The sequence below is a fragment of the Gobius niger genome, assembly GCF_951799975.1.
Source record: "Gobius niger genome assembly, chromosome: 4".
Lineage (NCBI taxonomy): Eukaryota > Metazoa > Chordata > Actinopteri > Gobiiformes > Gobiidae > Gobius > Gobius niger.
In genome coordinates this window covers 13,008,194-13,031,272 of record NC_136855.1, presented here as the reverse complement: position 1 = coordinate 13,031,272, position 23,079 = coordinate 13,008,194, and the positions used below count along the sequence as shown (strand labels likewise).

At 40.3% G+C, this 23,079-nt stretch overlaps 1 protein-coding gene across 1 annotated transcript; it reads left to right on the top strand.

Moving 5' to 3' along the window:
- Positions 1-1,668: 1,668 nt before the first annotated feature.
- Positions 1,669-22,561, top strand: slc12a1 (solute carrier family 12 member 1). The gene is made up of 26 exons (XM_079555147.1): positions 1,669-2,699; positions 4,319-4,462; positions 4,645-4,720; positions 7,483-7,578; positions 7,877-8,016; positions 8,754-8,864; positions 9,224-9,335; positions 9,423-9,550; positions 9,964-10,048; positions 10,122-10,297; positions 11,233-11,340; positions 11,425-11,548; positions 11,636-11,737; positions 11,905-12,060; positions 12,141-12,240; positions 12,369-12,480; positions 14,094-14,234; positions 15,444-15,550; positions 16,351-16,433; positions 17,457-17,570; positions 18,402-18,530; positions 19,835-19,946; positions 20,096-20,182; positions 20,705-20,840; positions 20,910-20,977; positions 21,557-22,561. The coding sequence occupies exons 1-26, from the start codon at positions 2,463-2,465 to the stop codon at positions 21,690-21,692; spliced, it is 3,120 nt and encodes a 1,039-aa protein (XP_079411273.1). The 5' UTR covers positions 1,669-2,462; the 3' UTR covers positions 21,693-22,561.
- Positions 22,562-23,079: the final 518 nt, after the last annotated feature.

Below are 23,079 nucleotides of genomic sequence, written 5' to 3'. Positions count from 1 at the left end.
AGGTCTGACAGAGAGTTCCTAAGTTTTGGACCTGGTGCAGCAAAAATCACCCTATCAGTCACTCAGAGCATGATGGAGGCTGACCAACAGGAGAAATTGGCGTGGGGAAAGTGTTTTTGTATCTGAGCATATGGTAGCTGCAATGAATAGAAAATAATTTCTCCAAATCGACCAATAGTTAGGGGATCAGACGGAGCAATATGATGTTGTCATGTCACCCAGCCATAACGATTCATTAATATTGTACAATTTTTGACACTGTTTAACTAACTCAATAGGCGAGCGCCTGAATAATCGGATTTGCTTTCTTCATTAGTAGATAATGCAACTTTCAGCTTGACATCGTGAGCACTCTTGGACAAGAAGCACATTGTTCTTTCTCACTCGTATCTAGTGTTTTGAAGCATGCATTGCTTTAAAGTTAGCTACTTGTAAGGCACTAATGACTTTATCTTGGTACCAAACTCCACATCAAACTATTTTTGTGTTTTGGGTAGTTTTCCGTTTTCCTGATGGAATAAAGGCAATGTACATAGAATTATGACATCTCAGAGAACATGACCTATAAATGTTCAAATCGTTGTGTAACTTCTTTAAAGCCGCTCTAAAAACACGTGTCCAATTGTTTTGTTCCTGATCCAAGGTCGAGCTGGAGTCCTGCCGCTCATATAAATCACAGTGGAGTGCTATAATGAGGAAGTTTACCTGCTAAGAGCCCGTTTAGAGCCGCTTCAGAAGTCAGGTGCCAGCCCAGCGGTGCCTCTGGGGTGTTCTTGTAACGCATGGTCCCATATTAACTCTCATTTCCCTCAGCAGTGAAGCCAGATCTGCTGTACACGGAAGGGCTTTATAGTCTCAAAAACTGGCCCGTGTCAATCAAGATAGACAGTACATGTTTGCAAGACTTCATGCAACAGATAAAAAAAACTTATTATAGTACTTTTCAGAACAGATTACTCAAAGTATTAGTTTCTCATTAAAGTAGTACTAAGTAACTCATGCCCCTAGAGGCTACAAGCGCCGCTGCAAGTATTGTAGCATGTTACGTTTTTTTACTCATTAATTGTCTGTGAGAGTAAATACAACGTTGACAGAAAAGACGAAGGGAGAGAGGGATAATGTACATCCAATTACACAATGGAGATCCTTTTTTTTTCACTAAAACTTGGTTGTAAATACTGTTTAAGTGGCGCTAGCCCGCCGTTAGCTTTGCTTGTTAGCCTGTTAGCTTCTTCTTTGTGATTCCATTAGTGTGTATTGGTGGCACCTACCCGGTGCAAGAAAGCTGCAAGTGTGGTTTTCAGGCCAGAGACACCAGGGGGAGATGAAAGACCCCCATCCCATTAACACTTGTATTACCCCCAGCCCAGAGGGACTACGAAAAGGATTTATTAAGGTAAACAAGTTACTTAGTATTGCTTTAACATCGAAATATAAGCATTGTGATATTTGAACATTGTCGTTTTAGTATTTGTATTGACTGTGTGACACCATACTGTCGAGCAGAGGAAACGATGTTAATTATTATAACATCTTATTTGAATGAAACCAATGATATTTTTTGCACACATTTTTAGACCAAAACATGACTCTCTTTGCAATGCAGCTTCTCTCATCACTGGAAGTTTTTATTTAAAAAAACAGATGCTCATTTGGTCCCAGAGGGCAAATTAGTAGACACTGGTGAGTAAAGGTCTAATCAACGCTGGCTACTTCTTTTACAGAGCAGATAATTTAGCTTTACCCTAAATATAATTGCAAATTAAACCACTAAAAGCCTGTGCACAGATGTAGACAGCTTTAGTGCCTGCGCCACATTAAAAAATGTGAATCAGTGCAGACAAGAGTCAGTTGATTTGTTTAGCCTATCCCAGAAGGAAATGAGGAATATTGCCTTGTAGCTTAAGGTAACTGTAACTTCCCCTGTCCTAATTACTTCAATTAGATAAGAGCGCTTCACCTTGAAACTTTTCCAGCTCGACAGGCGCAATGGGATCTTCCATGAATCATCCCAAAGGACCGAGAGCTCTGAGGAAATCCTGATGCTATAGCCCCATAAACTCCCCGCAGGACAACATGTGCCGGCTCTTACACTTCACACAACAATATTAGTAATCAATTCTCCCTCAACTGAAGCCAGTGGACGCCTTTATCTCCAAGCTGTGAAGTTTATGGCTCAGTTAATCGTTAAGCAATGCCTTTGTGTCCCCGAGGATGGAGCAAGGACATGTGTGACTCCCCCGGGTTCACTTTTCTGAGGGCTGATCCATTGCCTTAGCCAATGGGCAGCCTTCAATGTATGCAATGTACAGCCCTGTGATGGAGAGTATAAAGGTAGGTCAATAGGAGCAAAAGGCCTAAAGTTAAGAGAGCGAGCTAAGAGTATTCTCAATCAATAACATTTCACCGACTGGATGTCACGACTCTGAGCTACTGCTGTTGAAGCTTTCTGAGTATTTCCAATGGATAAGTCAAACAGAGGGGAGCATGTCAACGCGGCGTATGACATGACGCTGGACGAGCCCCCGAATTATGAGGAGCCTCACCGCACTGTCCGGGCATCGGTGGTGAGCGCCTTTGGGCACGACACGCTGGACCGAGTGCCCAACATCGACTTCTACAGGAACGCGGGCAGTGTCAGCGGGCACAGGCAGGTGCGGCCCTCACTGCAGGAGCTTCACGATGTCTTCCAGATGAAGGTAAGAGAGATTGATATTATTGTTATTATTATGATAACAAATGTCACTGTGTGTATTCTGACCCATTAGTCTTTTATAGTCTTTCAATACAATACAATACTTGGACCTAAGCTGAGCAAGAAATAAAGCAGGTTTCGACTGAACTAGGACTAAACTTGGTTTTAACCAGGACTAAAGCAGGACTTTGACTAAACCAATGGAAGGAATGTGCTGATTTGTGGTCTGGAAACACTCAATATTGCTCATAATGAGTGTCCTTCAGCCCACCTTGTGCAGAAAGTTCAACACTGTTTGCTTCCAAATTTACATAATTGCTTTATTAGTCACAGGAGAACAGATGAACATGGGGACAGTAAAAGCATATTTCTTCGATGTTTCACTTCTTGACAAAAAGTCAAGCGTGCAATTTATTTCCTTGTATTTATGAAACACAAGGTAATTGAGAGCCAAGCAAAGTAATGGCCCACTGATGTATTGTCTTTGCTCCTTGATAACTGCACTAAACATTATTCAAAAGTATTGCATAAAAAATATAATGCAAACTTCAAATTTAACCACCTCAGTGCCACCTCACAAATGATTGGACCTTCCAAGTGCCTGCTTATAAAATATTAGACTTTTGAATTACCACCAGGCCTAGATTAAGATCAAATCTTGCTAAATTATGCCATAACTGAAATGAAACCCCGTCTAAACCAGAACAAAATGGATAACTTGAATGCATTACTAAAGCGTAATTGCAATGATTGCTAATTGAACTAAAATATTGTTGAATATGCTGAGTACCACTTGAAAATCCCAAGATACCACAGTTTGTTTATGCAGTGTACTGGACCTTTCTGTTACAGTTACATGTACACTGTAAAAACAGACATTTCAAAAACTAGGACACTGAGTACCTTAAACCCAATTCAGAGATACAATCTTTGTTCAATAACTTCGATAACATGTTTAATATTTAATCTTTACTCTCGACATCATAAACAACCACTTCATCCCATTATATGAAAAGTTTATTGCTGCAGTGCATAGCCTTGGACTTCTGCAGCTACTTGTGTAAAACTGTCTTAATTTAAACTCAACCTGCTTCATTGATTTTTAGCTGCATATTCACACCTTTGATAGAAAAAGCTAGTGGTTTATAGCTGTTTAATTATTGACCATCATCACTTGTGGCAGCTGCAATTTCTACTCCAAACATCTACTCACTCAGTTGACACAGTTTTTAAACGTTTTATTGGGCTTTTATAATGCCGTTGGTTACAAAAGACGAAAGGTCAGGAGTCATTAGGGGTTTATAGGCGGCACTTGATGAGAATGTGTGAACCTAATGTTTTAACAAGGCTTTGAAATGGTCTGTAAACAGTCTGAATAGAGTTTTACTTTAACGTGTTGACCTAGTCATCTTTACACTCATCTGCACAATATTAGGATTGCTGTGAGTGACAGGGAATGTTCAAAAGACTGTTCTCATGTGTTTAATGAGCTATCAAAGTCTCAACAGGAACATACTCATTGGTAAAATAAACATGCAGTACCCTGAAAGAAATCCTTGCTTGTATTTTCATGCTGTCAATCCATGTAATATCTATTCAACACGTTTTTGCTCGTGTTTACAGCAAAATGGAGGTATCTCTGTACCAGACACAGTGCAGGATGACAGCGAAGGCAGTGACGGGACGCCCTGCGAAGACCTGGAGTCCAACCCTCCCATCGACCCAAACGGTGGCGGGGTCAAGTTCGGCTGGATACGAGGGGTCTTGGTAAGTCAGGCTGCCAGGGAATGTCACAGGGGGAAATGGTGGCAGTCAAATAAATGTCTTGGGTCATCGTTGAACAGGGCAAACATACATTCGAGTGGTGGCTGGTGGACCATAGGTTCAAGATCATTGGTTATTGCTCTTTTTACTTAGTGCTAAAATAGTGCATTTAAATTTATGTGCAGGTGAGATGTATGCTGAACATTTGGGGTGTGATGCTGTTTATCCGTCTGTCCTGGATCTTTGGGCAGGCTGGATGGGGTGAGTTTACACTTTAAACTTTGACTTTTCTATGACATAGGACTCTTACTCCTTCGTCGGCCTTTACATCACGCTTAGCATTTTCGACTACATACTTATTCGGCTCTCACAGGACAAACTACAAACCTTATTTATCCCACTGTGAGTTATACACTGTCCTTGTCCTGACGGTCCCGGCAGAATCATTATCATAACACCAGGACGTGTCCACTCTCCAACACCCCACCCACCTCTGTCCGTGGAAAAGGTCTGGTACAGTCTGTTGGAGGAAGAAGTTTGGGGACCACTGTAGACATCACCATGCGACCTGGGCGCCTGCCCCGTCCAACCCACTTATTGCATCAGGTCTGGAGCTGAAGTCCAGTCTGCAGTCTTTACAAAATCAGTTATCCAATGTATACTGCAATCCTTGCACTCATTTGGACTTATGCAGGCCTTTTATTATAATGACATAACATTGATAACAAGGATGACATTATCCATATGTTATGAATGATTTTGTGTCGTGGTTGTGGATGGTGCGAAGAAAATAAAACCCAAAATGCAGAACTGCAACAAAACTGGTGATGTTTAATGAACGACGAAAACCAAAATATCCAAATCCAGAGAAAACCAAAAAACGGGGCTGACGAAGATAATAGGTGTGTTTGAGATGCCGCAACGGCAGGCAGAGAAAAAAGTCTGAAGCCCATCCGACCGCTCCACGTGCAGAGAACAACGAGAGCGGCCTCAGATCACGCAGCGTCTCGTTCAGATATCACGTTCATTTAGCTAAAGTTTATCCTAAATAAAAGTCATTCACCTCCTGCTCTGTTTCCTTTACTCCAGAGACATCATTCTTCATCAGAGAAAACTTTCCCATTTGTTTGTTTGTTTAAGTTTGTGAGATAAAATACGTCCTTTTAAATCATTAGTTTGTTCTGAAAAGCATCAAACATGAGCTCTATTTTAGGGGGCGATACATAACTTTAATAGTTTCAGTCATATAGTTTATTTGTTCAGATCTAAAGAGGAGAGGGGAGGAGGCGAGGAGCATGTTTCTGATCACCGCAGACTCGTATCCAATCACCTGAGCGTGAGCCGCGGACAGGTGGGCGTTTTCCCGTCATGCACGGGGCCGAGGAGCCGCTGCAGTTGCCTCTGGAGAGATGCAGCGGCTGATCAAGTCGGCTGCTCTCGTTGGGGTCTCACGATCTTTCCGTGCCTCACGTGCCCGTGACGTCAGAGCCCGTCTGGAGCAAGTCGGACAGAAATCTGACCGGCATGCACCGTGCGTCTGCAGTCGGCTGTAAAAACTGCGTCCGTCTGGCTCATCTCAAACACACCTAATGACGCGACAAAGGACAAGGGAAACATAGGGGTATAAATACAAGAGGAAACGGGGCACAGGTGAAACACATCAGGGCGGGGCAGGCAGGCAACGAGGGAAGTAAAGCAACATCACAAGGACAGAATACATGTCAAAATAAAACACAGGACTAGACCAAAGACAAAACATACAAAAACAGGGGAACAAAAGACAAATCATGACATTTTGTTGATTAAAGAAGTTGCAATTACATTTGTATTAATGTTTTTATCTAGGACGTTTTTATCTGTTGTTGTTGTTGTTGTTGTTGTTGTTGTTGTTGTTGTTGTTGTTGTTGTTGTTGTTGTTGTTGTAAAATACATCTCTATCATAATCTGCCTTGTACAGGTTTCTTATGACTGGCCTCAGTTTGTCTAATTGTTTTGGAGATAAACACTCTGGTCAAAGTGCCCTGTACATACGTTTTTTCCCTGAAGTAGATACAATCCTTTTTACCCCACAGAAAGCAGTATACTGTGAAAGCAGAAATTTGGGGAAAAATAATTAGACCATTTTGTGCCACATCAACATCATTTTATGTCGTAATGGTCTGAACAGTCTGAAAGTTGCATGTGCACGGCAAGAACTGTCATTGTGTCCTTGAGCAATTGTCACTGAGACTCTGCTATACCTTTCCTCCAGTGTTTGAGGGTTCTGAACTAATTAATAATAGACTAAGAATTGATTTTAAGACAGATGTGCGTCATGTGAGGCCATTTTGAGAAGCAAAAACCATCATTTCAACCGCCTCCATCTGTTTAGCGCATCACTTCCCCTTTAGCTCTGCGACTAAAGCCTCCTGTATTATCCTCACAAAAGGTCAGGAACATGATTAGACTTCTGCTATGCGCTTTGAGGAGGGTTTTCTCACTGAATGACTTTTTCAATTAGAATGTGCTGCCGCCGTAGTTTCAGAGACAGATTTACCGGCAGAGTCATCATCCCCCGGTGTCTCAGCCCGCGTGTGTCTGTGAATGCGTGAACTCCTGACAATTAAAGGGTTATGTATATGCCTTCAGTAATTAGCTGTGGTAATTGAATTGAGCTCGGAGTTGGTCTAACGATCTGGAGTTGCTAGAGGTGTTTTGGAGAAAGATTTCTGCAGTCCGTTACTGTGCGTGAGATAATAGCGCTTCATGTGTGCGGCTGGAGTTTAAAAGGCTATTGATCCCGGCGGTCCGGCAGGCAGCGTGACTAAATGGTGTTTAGCAGATCGGTACAGCACAACAGCGAGGGGAGAAGTACACAAAACATCAGTGAATTCAAACATCTTTGAGTAAATGTTGAGCTTAAAAGTGCAGTTTAACCATAACTTCTATTAAAAAAGAAATGTCCAGTATTATATTTTCTTAGTTTTGTCTTGTTTCACCATTTATGACGTGTTAATTTTATGTCTCTAATATCTGCGTTTCAGGACTGGGGATCGTGGTCATTGCGCTCAGTTGCGTCGTCACCAGCATCACTGCGCTCTCTATGTCGGCCATTTGCACCAACGGGGTGGTCAGAGGCGGTAAGTCAGCTCTGGGCAGTTAGATATAGACCGGTGGTTCCCAACCGGCTTGCAGGACCATTTTCAGCGGGTCCAAAGAGCTACTGTTGGCTGACCTCTGGATATAAGATAAGATAAAGCTAACTGACCTATTCTGGTTGTTTTTTTTACCCGAGATAACCTCATAATTCATAAAACTGCAGCTTAATCCCTGATCTCTGTGTGGACGTAAAATCGATAAATCAGTGATGAGTTCATTAATCTCCTGTGCCCTGTGGATAATGACTGTATTTTCACATTGTAAACTGTGTGCTTACAGGTGGAGCGTATTACCTGATCTCTCGGAGTTTGGGCCCAGAGTTCGGAGGCTCTATTGGTCTCATCTTTGCCTTTGCCAACGCTGTGGCTGTGGCCATGTACGTGGTGGGCTTTGCCGAAACAGTGGTCGAAATACTGAAGGTGAGGGGGGAAAATGTTTAGTTTGATTAACATTTCTTGAAACTATTCACATTATGTTATTTTCACACTATCGTGTTATTTTAGACTGTAAAATAAATGTCCTGTGCAAAAAAACGTTCTTAAAATGCTAGGACTTAAACTTTTTGTTACTGTTATAGAATTTTTTTTTTTTTTTTTTTTTTTTTTTTACTAATTCAAAGGTACTATGCGTTAGAGTTTAAAAAATGTTAAAATCATGCATTTTCCTCCCCCTACATGTTCCAGCCATGTCCTAATGTGTGGAATTCACCTTTTCACCACAACTGCCTCTAAAATTCTGCACTGTCACTCAAAAAGTTGTTCATTCGGGTCCGAAGTACCGTCATGCATGATATATACAGGTATATATACAGGTAGACGCTGCAGTTACAGCTAAGACCTGAGGGGGCAGTAGTGAGTGTACAATTTACCAACCTTGCATCTAGACCCTGACTAATTTACTACTACTTAACTAATTTAAAGAATGAAAATACTTAGTTTTAACATGTTTAAACTCTGTATAGTCCCTGTAAGCAAATCAACTGAAGTTAGAATTTCAAAAACAATTTTGGGATGAAAAGTCAACTTCAGCTTTTTATGCTTAAACAAAAAGGATTTGCATCAAAAATGCAAGAAAATGTCCCCAGTTCCCCAGTTGTTTGTGAGTAACTGTTCTCAATCTGCTAAGTCTGCTTACACTGGTTTTGTGTTGCTTTCAGGAAAACAACGCTCTGATGGTGGACCCCTTAAATGACATCAGGATCATTGGCTGCATCACGGTGGTGCTGCTGCTGGGCATCTCCGTGGCCGGGATGGAGTGGGAGGCCAAGGTGAGAGACCCTTCCTTTTCTCTAATCCATTTTTAGAAGGTCACAGTGGTGTTCGAGTGGCTATTCCTCACAAGTGTGCAGTCGGTGTGGCAAACCTTCTGTTACAGTGCCCACTCTCTTTCCAAAGACACACGTTACAGGAACTGGTCAGTTTAACACACTAACTTTCCATGTGAAGTTTAACACCAGAATACAGGGCAATGATTAATGCCTGGAATGGTAAAAGGACTGTGTTCCAGTTTTCGTTTCATGTGGATTGTAATTACAAAGAAATAATATCATAAAGGTCAAAGCATTTAGACATCATGTGAACTTATTCTTATTCTACATTTTTAAAAATCTTTTCATATTTCTTATAGGCCCAGATTCTCCTCCTCGTTATCTTGTTGGTGGCCATTGTCAACGTATTTGTGGGAACTTTCATCCCTGCAACTGGCACCAAGAAATCTCAAGGCTTCTTCAACTACGATTGTGAGAAAATATGACACAAATAAACAGTGGAAGTTCAAATTGGATATGAAAAAGTAATGTTCCTCTTACTCTTGTGTTGTTTTGCAGCAAAGATATTCATGGAGAATTTTGCGCCTGATTTTCGAGGTTCAGAGTCATTCTTCACGGTCTTCTCCATCTTTTTCCCCGCTGCCACTGGGATCCTCGCCGGAGCAAACATTTCTGGAGATTTGAAAGTGAGTGTAAAGTCATTTCACTGAAACAAACCATCTGCCTTCATATAGCCCTAACTTTTTTTACACTCCAACTAACTTCATGCCCTTGTTACTGCCTCTATAAAAGTCTTTGGTCTTCCTCTAGGCCTCTATACAGTATACTCTCTGCATCCTTCTGCATATATATGTCCAAGCTGCCCCCTCTGACTTTATCTCCAAAAGCTGTCCCGCACTAGAGATGAGCAATTAAACAATAAATAAATTCCTTCTGGTAACACGAAATATATTCAACTTTTTCAAACATGGCATTGGTAATAATGAGCTTTTTAACTTCAACAGAACACACTGGTGAAAATATATAATGTTAATGAATAATATTGTTACTGCAATATCGAATAATTAAGGAAAATCGTTCTCCTTTTTTTCTCTTCTAGGATGCTCAAGCAGCAATCCCCAAAGGGACAATATTGGCCATTGTTATCACTGGAGTGACCTACCTGGCAGTTGCTCTGGTTGTCGGTAAGTAAATATACTTACTAAATATTTCTGTTGTTAATTATTATTTTCAATTACATTTTGTGTGTGTCTCTAGCTGCCACAGTGGTGCGAGATGCCACTGGAGACCTGCTCGATAACATCACAGCTGGGTCCATGGAGTGCAGTGGCACCGGTGCAGTCGCTGCCTGTGAGCTGGGATTCAATTTCACCTCCTGTCTCGATCCAAACAGACCGGAGCCTTGTAAATATGGACTCATGAACAACTTCCAGGTAAAGGGTTAAAATGATAGAGCCGAAAAACTGTTAAAGGAACAGACTAAACTTTATTTTATAAATTTTAAATATTGTGTTGTCCAGTTTACAGATTAATTAACTGACTACAAGTTGATAATTTAACACTAGTCTTTTCATTATAGCCATTTTAATGGTTGTGATGCGCAAATGGCAAAGACTGCAATTATTCAGGTGTGATAATGCCCTGTCCAAAACATACTTGCAAACATGCACATACTTACTATCCCCATAGTTTGGACTACTACATACAATTAATTGTATTAGTTTACATTTTACTCTTCTCTCAAGTTTTAAAGACTTTAAAAATACGCTCTGTGAACTGAATCTGAAAATGTGTTTTCCCAAAATTCCGCAGCCCTAGTTCTTCCATTTCCATTCCATTTCACTTCCATTCAGCATGAAATCCACATGTGTCTTATTATTTAATGTGGCCCTTTGAGAAGCATGAATTCCTGAGCATGTCAAAAAAAGTAAGTCTCTAACCCATTCTTGTGCGGAGTTATGGATTTTTAAAGAAATAACCAGTTTGCTCACTCCTAGAGTGCTGCTTAAATTTAAAAAAGGAAAGAATTCCACACGTCCAGCAGAGGGCACTGACATAATAAGAGATCAGGATATATAAAAAGCATATTATAGCCATGTGGTAAATTGTCAGTCTGCCCCTGGACGGCTGTGCCTACAATAGTAACTTGCTGCCATTGAATGTGGAGTGAATGAATAATGTAGCACTTTGAGAAACATGTGACACAGGCTGATAAAGCGCTATAAGTGTAAGATGTTGTTGTTTATGAAGCCACAGTCCATTACAAAATATGCGGCCCGCGACCCACCGTGAGGGCTGAATTTCAGCCCTCGACCCAAACGACTTCGACGCCCCTGCTCTAATCTATTTCTATCTGTCCGCGGTGAAGGTGATGACCATGGTTTCTGGATTCGGACCTCTGATTATCGCTGGGACATTTTCGGCGACACTTTCCTCTGCTCTGGCCTCTCTCGTCAGTGCCCCCAAAGTCTTCCAGGTCAGTACTTTTACTGAACTTCCAAGTGATTAATTATTATTGATAATATTCCAAACGGATTTCGTAACCTTTTTTTCCCCGCAGGCTCTTTGCAAAGACAACATCTACAAAGCCCTGCACTTTTTCGCCAAAGGACACGGGAAGAACAACGAGCCAATCCGCGGATACATCCTCGCCTTCATCATCTCCGTGGCTTTTATTCTCATCGGTCCGTTAAGATTGGCCACAATTGTTAAGGCATATCCAATTCCCAGATGTGCACTGAAAGTTTATTTTTGTATTCTTTTACACACAGGAAACCTAAACACTATCGCTCCGATTATCTCCAACTTCTTCTTGGCCTCATATGCACTGATCAACTTTTCCTGCTTCCACGCATCCTGGGCCAAATCCCCCGGTGAGTCAATATTGAACATGATCACTTACTTTGTTGATATTATTATTTTAGAAAGGCCTCATAAACTGTAATGGGATGTAATTCATAACAAATCAATCCCAAGGTTACTTTTTTTACTACTGCCCTACAAATTCATTTATCCTCATCTGATATTTTCTTTCCTTCAGGATGGAGACCAGCGTACAAATACTACAACATGTGGCTGTCTCTGCTGGGGGCAATCCTGTGCTGCGCTGTGATGTTCGTCATTAATTGGTGGGCCGCTCTTCTCACCTACGGCATCGAGATCCTGCTCTACATCTACGTCACCGTCAAGAAGCCCGGTAAGGAGTTTAAATACATGTTTGTTTCATAATGCGTATCTTCATCTCTTTCTCACCTGCTGCCATGCTGATGTTTGCAGATGTGAACTGGGGCTCCTCGACTCAGGCTGTGACGTTTGTGAGCGCCGTGAGCAACGCCCTCTCTCTGTCCGGTGTGGACGATCATGTCAAGAACTTCAGGTACATTGTGACTACTAAATATAAGGTTCCTTTCATTTTTGTTTTTGTTATATTGTTGTTTGTAAATGTTCCTTTTTTTCCCTCTTGGTTTCATGAATACTTTTTAAATGTTACCCTCCTGTTTTTAGACCTCAGATCTTGGCCCTGACCGCTTCAGTTCGGACCAGACCTGCTCTTTTGGACCTCGCTCACTCCTTCTCCAAGACCTTCGGCCTCTGTGTCGCCTGCGAAGTCTTTGTGGTAAGAGCAGTATTCAAGGGCAGCCATAACTTTATGATCATGTTTTCATAATGGAACTTCGAAGTAGTTTGAGGCAGTTAACTACTTAACTGCCACTTTAGGGTTAGGGTTAACAATTATTTACATCCAAATCTCAAAGCATTTTGACTGGAGAGCTTGCAGCCAGTCTGATGCCTAATTTGAAAGCCAAGAGCTTCTAGTTTCTAAAAATATGTGTAAGATCTGTGTGAATGAAACACAACCTAATAATATCCTGATATCCTAACCCTAGCCCCCTGATCGGAGGGGACGGCAGGAAGCAGATTAACATTGTATCACGTGTTTAAGATTAGAATTGGGTACTGTTGTTTATTATTATTTTTTCAATATTGGTACTTTAGCGATATTTGGTTTTCAATACCGATACTTGAACAATATTTTTTGCAATATTTGTCATCTAGAACCAAAAAACAATCTTATATTATAGCATATATAACAATATTATGATAATTTATTCCTTTTGCTTCCATTTAATTTCTTTTGCATTTGCATCATTTGTATATAGTGAAACAACCAAGAAACTTCCATTAACACTTCCCAACTTGTTCTTTTTTCCCCCCCATTTTAACAAATGTTTCCACATTTTGTTCCAAAATGTTCCATATTTTTCCCAAATTTTTTCCCTTAATGTTCCACTTTTTATAAATGTTTCTACGTATTTTTCCCCAATTTTTATTTTTTTTACCCCCAATTTTTCCACTGTTTTTCCATTATTTGTCCGATGCCAGTAGTACCTAAACCTTTTGACTTGGCTGGGCTGCTCCCGGTCTGCACTGATTATGCCTTCTACGAAACTGGGAGGATGTTTATTTTCCACTCGGACATTACGCGCGTCAACCCCAGATAAATGCTAAATGAATTTACAAGTCTTACATATGCTCTAATGGCAGGGTTCAAATAAAGTTATCGTGTCTCTTCGCAAACAGGTTACAGCATGATGAATGATTGCTGATAACAAAGTGTCACATCATGTGGATAAGTTAAAGTTTTATCTTTCCGATACAACTGCACTTTATGCCATATCCATCAATAAAATTCCATCTTCCCCGTGTTGCCCGCCAATGTTGTAATAAGTCAACAATTAAACTGGATATTTCAAGATGTCTTTTTAATGTCCGTGATGAAGTTTGTTTTGGACACACACACTGCCACAACCAGCCTTTTTGGTCATGAAGTCCAAATTTCCAATCGCCTGGAACGCAACATCTGCATCTTTCAAAAGTGGTCGGTGTGCGCTCCCCTGTGCAGCAATGTTCTCAAATGGCTGTCTCGTTAAAGCTGACTGTGGTTGAAAGTTGTCCAAAATATCAAGTGCGTTGGTCATTCTGAATGCAAATCAGTGGAGCGATAGTTCAACTCAGTCAGTTCCTATAATCTTTAAATCTCAAGCTCAATTTGCACTTCACACAAATTCAAATTAGTACAGATGTAGATACGTAAGTGAATTTTAATGAGGGGGAAGCTGTGTGGCTACCTCACACCAGGGTCAATTGTGATCTGAATACGAACTTCTGAGAGCAAGTGGGGATTTCCTTTTTTTAAAGCGCAGCGTTTTTTGTGTCGAATCCTTGCAGGGCCCGAGATCAGAGGCGCTGGAGGAGATGAATGCGAACATGGAGAAGAACCAGATGTACTTGAGGAAGGCCAAGAGAAAGGCCTTTTACACCGCGGTGGTCTGCGAGGACTTCAGGGACGGGGCTGTGGCGCTGCTGCAGGTACGACCAACGAAGACAATAACATCCTTTTGAACTGCACTCGCTTACTGCTGTTACTACCACGGTTTCGGTCTGTCTGTCCCAGGGAAGTACAGTTGAGTAAGGTGTCTTAATACGGTTTATTATCATTCTTAGGAGAGCATTTAGATAAGAACATAACTTACAAAAATATATCCTATGTATTCCTGTAAGTATACGACTAATCTTATCTGCCAGATTCTTTATAGATGTAATTATTCTGAATAAGTATAAACCAGATGATTTCCACAGAAGCTGACCCTTTTCTCTTCTCGGTATCTATTGTCGTTTTATAACCTCAGTGTTGTCGGGGCGTTTGTCGGCGCGTTGGGTGCAAGACAAGAGTTAATGACGAACAGAAGACCGTTTTACAACCTCCGCAGCTATCATTTTTCAGAGATAAGGCCAGGGATCATTGTCAGGAATTGCTTTCTTCAAACAGCACGCAAGATTAAGAGCTATAATTGATTAACATAGAGTGGAGTGAGTCGCTACGGGGAGAGATATATCCGGATAACTTGTGGTAATAATAAAAACAGCTTTGTGGACTTTCTGTTGTCGGCAATGATGTTTAGGAGAGTTTTGTTGATGCAGCAGAGCAGGAACCAGTACAGAGACTAAGCACGTAAGCATATGTGTGTAAAGTGCAGCAGAGTTATTAGTACAGAGACAGTCAAACTTGCAAATTTTACACTTGTGTTGGCAGACATTTGTAGGGAAAAAAAGGGATTGCCACAAGACGTTTGCAGCCTATTATTGCTGAGTGATCGTAAACCCAGAAGTAGTTATACAGCAGATGCTAAAAACAATTAGGTGGAGGATATTATTGTAAAGATGTGACACATGCTCAAAAACTCAAGTTTGGACGTAATTATGAAGAACCACACGCTTCATAGGTTACATGTTTGAATTGTAGATTTGTTTACTTCCCTCCGATCATAGTTGACAAGCAGGAGCAGTGACAGCTTGTCTAACCACATAATTCTGATTGAAGTATAAAAGCCTATAATGTCGTTTTATTTGCTACTGAATTATTAAATTGTGCACTGTTCAAGCTGCTCTGAGGACTTGCTGACATAAAAGTTCTTCTCAGATATTTCTTGTAATTTTGATTTCATATGATGGTCACGAATACCACTCTGCATCAGCATGTGTTGTTTACTTGCAAATAAAAGTAACTTCTCTGGACAGGCGTCAGGCCTTGGGCGTATGAAGCCAAACACTTTGATGATGGGCTTCAAGACGAACTGGAGGACAGCCGGAGCAGAGGCCGTGCAGAACTATGTGGGAGTGCTTCAGTAAGTACAGACTGACGCAGCGCACAGCTCAGAGGAGGGAGGAACGACTTTGGGAAATATGATTCACTTCGTGATGCAAGCACAAAATTATATATAAACATGAATGTTACCGAGGACATTATGTTTTGAAAAAGAGCCTGTTAGACACCAGAAAAAAACTGATATGAAGTCATTTTTCAAAAGGATTTCTTATGATACCTGATTGTACTGTAAATAGGCCAGGTGACAGAGCCCTGATAATGACGTCCGTGTTTTGTCCTAGGAATCAAAAACCTGTATTTTTGGACCCTTGACTTCGTTCAAAGGACTTTGATGAGGTCATACAGTACACACATGGACTTTGTGTAAGAATTACTAAGTGTAGATTAACATTATTGGCACAATTATTGGGTCTTGTGTTTCGACCCTTTCAGACATTTTAGCAGCAAAAAGTAAAAAAAAATAATAATAAAATCCATTGCTCTTGTATCTCAAACTGAACAAGCTAGAAAAAAATAAAGCAAAACAACTGGGCTTACTCTTTAAAAAGGAGCTGACAGTTTCGCTGCCCATCCGGGTATTATCCTCAGGGCTGGTGTCGAACTGTCAGCTCCTTTTTAAAAAGTAAGTCCAGTTGTTTTGCTTTACTTTTTTGAGTTTGAATCACCTACCTGGATGACTGAGAATTGTTTCAGAAACTGACCAATTCCTTGCCTTGGAAACGTCCAAAGCATTTGAATCATATAAAATGTTGTTTCTGAATCCTCCAATGTTCCCTGTATGTTCATTACGGTAAATGACCTGAGTGTCCTGTTTTGCAGCGATGCCTTTGATTTTGAGTACGGGACTGTGGTGCTGAGAATGAATGAAGGGTTGGACGTGGCTCATATCGTAGAAGCAGAAGGTGAGAATGAGAATAACGACTTAATAGTTTTTTATAATGTGAAAGAAAAATAAGTACATCCACTATATACGGTATGCAGTGGTCTCTACAGACTTACATATTTGGATTTACAATACCTCCTGAATAAAAATATGCATTATGCATCACACAATATTATCCTTGCACAATAGATAATAAAAAACATGTCAGCAGAAAGATGTGCAAAGAAAAATGGCACTATAAAACAAAACCTAATAAAATGTTTTCTGGATTCATTTCTAAAACAAACCATAACACAGTAGAAAAAAGACTAGTATTTCTAATCTAATATACTGCATATACCAGAGGGCAACATTATTAAAATCATACTATAATAACCTTTACAACTTTCCAATTCCTACAACTACCGCAGGGTCGGCGTGTCCCCTGTTTGTTTTTGTATTAAATAAAAGATATGAAATTGAATATAGCTGAGCAGATCTCGAATGAAAATCAACAGTTTTGCTTTGCGGCAGACCGTCCAGAAGTCACGCACAGAAGGCGTGCTGCTGTTTCAACCCAAGCCCGTCCAATTATAGCAGCAACAATAAAGCAGGAGCGATAAGGGAGACACTTTGCACCGTGCTGTTCACTGCTGCGGATAAGATAAGATGCTAAAATAATAATGGGTTTAACTTTGTCCCAGTCGGGAGTAACCTGGTCCTGAGACAGCCTCCAGGTGTGTTTGTCTGTCTACAGATATCGTAAGAGAACATTGTGGGTTGAATCTGTAGTGGTTTGGCTAAATGTGACTAAACTTAATTGATGCTTTCATTGAGAAAAAGACGGCAGTGGCTATAGCGTTCAACCACAAACCGAATGTTGGCGGCTCAGCCCCTGGTGCACTTGGTCATTGTGTCCTTTTTTGAGCATCTAGAAAAGAGAAAGTAAAAAAAAGAAAAAGAAAAAGTAGTATAGCAAATAAATGTCTTTCTGTGACTTAAAACAGTATGAATGCTTTTTACACTAAAGTGACATATTTTATTTTCATTTTTTTTTTTGCAGATGAGATGTTGAAAGCGGCCAAGGAGGCGAACGAGGAGATGCCAAACGGAGGCAAAGCCAAAGGACTGTTCAGGAAGTCCAGAAACTCCTCACAACAAGTGCTCACCACCAGAGGTACAGAAACACAGTACATACAGAACCACAGTAAGAGAACTGGGAACTGTAATTGTTACTCATACAGTAATGGGATGATGATGCCTGCGTTTTTAGCACATAGAAATGAATAATAATAATATTAATTGTAACAGTGTATTATGATATAACATGTAGAGTATCCATCCTTCCCTAAATATAAAGTATAACACATACTGTATGTACGAAAACAAAACCTCAGCATTGGAACAAGCTCTATTCATCAAGCGAGTGCGCACATCTCTTGCATCTTCTTTCCATTTTTGTCAAACTGTAAATGAATTCGCCAACTTGAGCCAATCTTTTATGAAACTTTTCTCCAGCTGCAGTGCACTTTAATCAGATCAGGCATAACCGCTGAAGTTGTCTCAGTGGTGTAATCCAATAATATGGGGCTTTCGCTGCAGTTAGCGGCACATCTCTTTTTAAAAACAACCTCTTCTGATGAATGCACAACACGAGGCTCTCTTCTCTTGGCATCGGCGCAGCAGTGTTTAGTATGCAATCGGCATCCCACTCATTGCATCCTTAGAATCCGCTGATGTGGCTCTTATTAGTAAGGCCTGTGTTCCCAAGTAACAGATTAACATTAAAAAAGCAATGTGAGTGAATTTGACACTCCCCCACTACTGTACCATTACAGACTCTGATGCAGGGCAGAATAATACACGATAAATATAAGCACATTGTTCAAGCATACCATAGTAAATATAGAGTAAACAAACAAACTATGTGAGAATTTCATTACTCTGCACACGTACGTTTTTTTCCCCACCATTGCCTGATTGTATCTATGTTATCTTTTCCCCCCAGTGTCGGTGTGCGCGCCCCCTCCTGCGCAGGTGGCGAGGATGAATGAGAAGCTCGTGGAGGCCAGTAACCTGTTCAAGAAGAAACAGCCCAAAGGCACCATCGACGTGTGGTGGCTGTTCGACGACGGCGGTACGGGCAATAAATAACAAACTGCAATGTAGTCTGCCCTGTGGCAGGGGTTTAATGCATAGTCATGGTGCATGGGACACTGATGGCTTCTTTTAGCGCCGTTCAAGGGTCTTTTGCCATGCTGATTTCATTTCCCCAGAGAGTTTTGTTGTTTTGTTCAAGAATTCTCCTGGTTGGCTTTGTGCTAGTTTCGATCAGTGTCTCTCAAACGGTTTTCTTTTGGTTGTTGGTAAGGCTGCAAATGTGCATCAAACCCACTTTTTATGTTTGGCACTGAATAACCAGTGTGGAACCAATGAACAGAGGCCAATCCCTATCCCTAATCCTTGTCCAAACCCATTCAAACCAGAGTATTAATGGTAACCTCCTTGATCGATCATATACATTTCTTTCATGGTCCTGAGAAAAGAACAAAAAGGTTTAGGCCTAGTTTAGAACTGATTTAATCCTGGGGGTACTCCCAGTGCTAAATATTTGTTAGAAAAAGGTCTGAGAACCGCCTGACTATTTAGATCGGTTGAAATCCAGGTTACTCTCATGTTTCTTCAGGCTTGCCATAGTTTACCTTGGTCTTAGTCTGTCATGCTCTTTTTTGTATTAGTACTTATATATTAAAAAAAGAAAGAACTACAACCACAAGTGCAAACCAGGGTGATAAAAACAAATAACATTATAAATATATTGTTAAGTCCTCAGTAGAAATGTAAGTACAATGCATAATCTACCTCAGATACAGTGCTTGGCTTGGGGGCATCTGACAGGAGCCTCCTTGATGTTTGGCTGTTTAACATGAAGCGTGTGTTCAGTGGATGCCTTTTGCCCGAAGCGACGTCCCCCCGACTGCAGAAGACAAATGCACAGAGACACATCTTCAAAAGCTTTTCACACAGGTTCCCCCCACGGCTCAGATCTCAACAAGAGCCCGGCTACTGCAGCTGCATATCATGTTTAATTCTGAGCTCTTATTGAGGAATCGTAGACGGACAGATTTTCAGCATTGTTCCCACAGTGCAATAAATAGGCAGAAAGGTGACTATGGTAAATGCATGAACTCACACACAAAGGCTAGAGCAATTTCACCAACCAGAAAGAGCCGCCTAGGTAAAGATGTTGAAGGGTCTCTGGGGGGTTCACTTGGGTCACACACTGACCCTGACAGGTTTCCCCAGCAGCTTTGAAGGAGATTAAAAGTCCTCACAGGGACAATCTTATTACGATTCACCGCACACCTAGAGACGAGGATCTGACTGCTCCTGTGTGCATAAGGCAAAAGTGAAAAGGGTGTGATGTATATTGTTCTTCAGGCTTGGCTCTGCTGCTGCCGTACATCCTGACCACCAGGAAGAAGTGGAAGGACAGCAAACTGAGGATCTTCATCGCAGGACAGCCGGGACGCAGTGAGCAGGACAAGCAAGAGTGAGTCACCACTAGTAGATCAGTAGTTTTATAGGATTCATATGTTGTCTTTATTTACAGTATGTGGACCCTAACAATATTAGATTATTTTTGAAATGTCATAAGCAAAATCAGCAGACGGTTAATGCTTGTGTTCTTACGTATTTTAGGATGACGTCTTTGCTGCAGAAGTTCAGAATAAAGTGCAGTGACATCACAGTCATCGACGACCTCCACATCAGCCCCAGATCCGAGAGGTGAGGCGATTTTGACCCGAAATACATGATGTTTGGTTTTAAAATAAAAATTTGCTTCAGTTTGGACTTGCTCAACATGAAACATGTCCAGGAGCATTAACTAGATTTAATATAAACTGTTTTCCATGTCCCGTCAGGGCCCGAGAAATAATGTAATAAAGATAAAGTAAGACAATATCAATTTCTGAACGACAGTGTTAGAATGTTTTAAAATAGGATCACATTCAGAGAGTATAAATTGAGTATTCTTATTTGAATGGAGAAAGACTATTTTGTTATTTGAAGAAGATGCCTAAAAAATTGAAGTCTCTATTTGCAAATATACAATTTTTGATTTCTTTGTGATTGAGAATAATTTTGCTGCGATGCCAACTAACAATAACATTGGCAAAACCTTAAACAATAAAATTCCAAACTACCATTGACAAATGAATGTTGTTTTGCCTTTGTGGCATGTTCCTATTCTTCGTGTCTGTGGATGAACAAATATCGTGACACTCATTTTGTTTTTCTAATTTCCAGTCTTAAGAAGTTGGACGACATGATTGCACCTTTCCGTCTGTTGGAGAACTCCAAAGACTCAGCTCAAGCCAATGCTCTGCGCAAACAGTTTCCCTGGAAGATCACAGACGAGGAGCTCAGCACGTTCGAGGAGAAGGTAGAGCATCTGACATGTAGTTTGTACAGCTATATTTATATGAAGTTATTAACAAAACTCTGCTTTTAGACCAACCTGCAGGTGCGACTGAATGAGCTTCTCCAGGAACACTCCAAAGCTGCCAATCTCATCATAGTGTAAGTGAAAGCAACTGTATTTTAGAGGTGTAGCTAGTGACTTAATCAAATCTGCGGCTTTCTGTGGTCCAGGAATTATCCATTAGAGTGGAAAACTGAAGATAAAATCAAAACATCCTCAACACAATCAACCCCAACAACTTCTTTACTCAAATTCTTTACTTAAAGTACTTAAACTTGAGAAATGTAGGCAAGTAACAAGTAATGTTCCATTGCTCTTGTAGTATCCACACTAACATGGGATTTCTGAGTGTTAAAAATCATTAAAATATTTGTTGCCAATATTAAGGCCTTAAATGTATTTAAAAAAAACGTTAGATTTGACTCAAACTGGAATTCAATTAAAGTTTTCATGGAAAATAATTACATTTCTCAGCTAACTGAAAAATGATTTACCAATAATGCAAGTACTTGTAGTAACAGGTGTAGTAACAGTGAAGTAGTAGTAGTAGTAGTAGTAGTAGTAGTAGTAGTAGTAGTAGCAGGTGTTATAGTGATATTAGCTGTAATAGTAGTTTTCCTTCAGTACTTCATCCTCCTCTGGACTTATGTAGCCCCTCTATCTCTCTCTCATTACAGGAGCATGCCCATAGCTCGTAAGGAGTCGGTGTCTGATTTCCTGTACATGGCGTGGCTCGACAGTTTGACAAAAGACCTTCCTCCGACGCTGCTGATTAGAGGCAACCAGAAGAGCGTGCTCACTTTCTACTCGTGAGCCCCGCATGCTCCACAGCAGACGAAATAAATGTACGTCCCAAACCGAGGAAGCCTGTTTCCAAACTGCACCAGAGGCTTCGGACGATGTTATCCCATCTTCTACACGCTGCAAAGCAATCTACTCATGGGGGTTTCCATGAAATATAGAGCCGTGTAGGGCAAACAGAGCCTACTACAAGACAGGAGAATATAAAAACAAAAATGATAAACCAAACAAAAAAGATTCATTGGAGATTGTAGAATGGTAGAACAAGATGATGTCCTTTAAGGTGGAGGCAGAAGGCATGATTCCTGTATCAATTATGTGGCAATTCTATTCTTAAGAAATACTTATAATATGATTAAATTGAACCTGGTAATGTATATTACTAATGTATGTTATCTTGATATATTTATCTGACCATACGACAAAACTACCAGATTACTGTAATTTGTACTTGCTCCCATCACAAGGTGTGATGGGGCAGATACCCCCATCCCAGTTATGGACATCGATGGATGTCTTCCAACAAAGTCTGCCATCCAAGTGTGAACAAAGTGCAATTAATTATTGAAAACTGCCATGGCATAGAGCTTGTTAGATAATATAAGGTAATATTATTTTGAGAGAATATTTTGACCAAAAAGATTGAAAAGGCTGCATTTTGTTGTACTGTGTAAAATACATGTAAATAGAAAGATATTAAGGGCAATGTTTGTTGATGATAAATTTAATAGGATTAAAAGAAACCTTTGTTGATATGAAAATGTATTGAGAGATTTGTTTATCCTCTTTGTAAAAACAGATCGTTTTTGAATTGTTTACCCATTTCACAGTTTTTGTTCTGATCATTTGGAATAATAAAGGTTACTTTCAAGGTCACATTTGTAAAAGGCTAAATGTATTTGAGCTGATGTTTATATATCTATAAATTTGTGATTCTCTGAATAATTTAAATAAAGTTATTATATTCTTAATTTGTGTTGACTCTGCATTGACTGAGACATATAACTGGGTGCTTACATTTGCCATGAAGTGTCAGAAATTTGACTCCACGGGCAGGTGAAATCTCATCCATTTCACTTTAGTTAAATTACATAAAATTGTGCAATATTCTGGCGTAAAGTTTGTTTTGTTCATTGACATGAATAGGTTCACAACAAGGATTTTTTGCGGTTCAATCATGCAATATGAAACATAGAACATAGCTTAGATAGATAATAAACTATAACTATAAGACTATAATGGCATGCATAAGAATATTTAAACTTTGATTTAAACTATGATAAAGACAACAACAATTTGACAAGGAACAGCGTTAGTGTATCACAGATGTGGAGGTGCATTAGGTGTGAGCAGCAGATATGAGTGACCACAAAGGGCAATAGAGTGCAAATGGCTGGAA

What these genes read in the sequence shown, in the direction of transcription:
- slc12a1 (XM_079555147.1), top strand. Translation starts at nt 2,463, where the DNA reads ATGGATAAGTCAAACAGAGGGGAGCATGTCAACGCGGCGTATGACATG. An exon ending in GTGCCCCCAAAGTCTTCCAG is followed by an intron (nt 11,341 to 11,424) that starts GTCAGTACTTTT and finishes TTTTCCCCGCAG; the next exon opens with GCTCTTTGCAAAGACAACAT. An exon ending in ATCAGCCCCAGATCCGAGAG is followed by an intron (nt 20,183 to 20,704) that starts GTGAGGCGATTT and finishes TCTAATTTCCAG; the next exon opens with TCTTAAGAAGTTGGACGACA.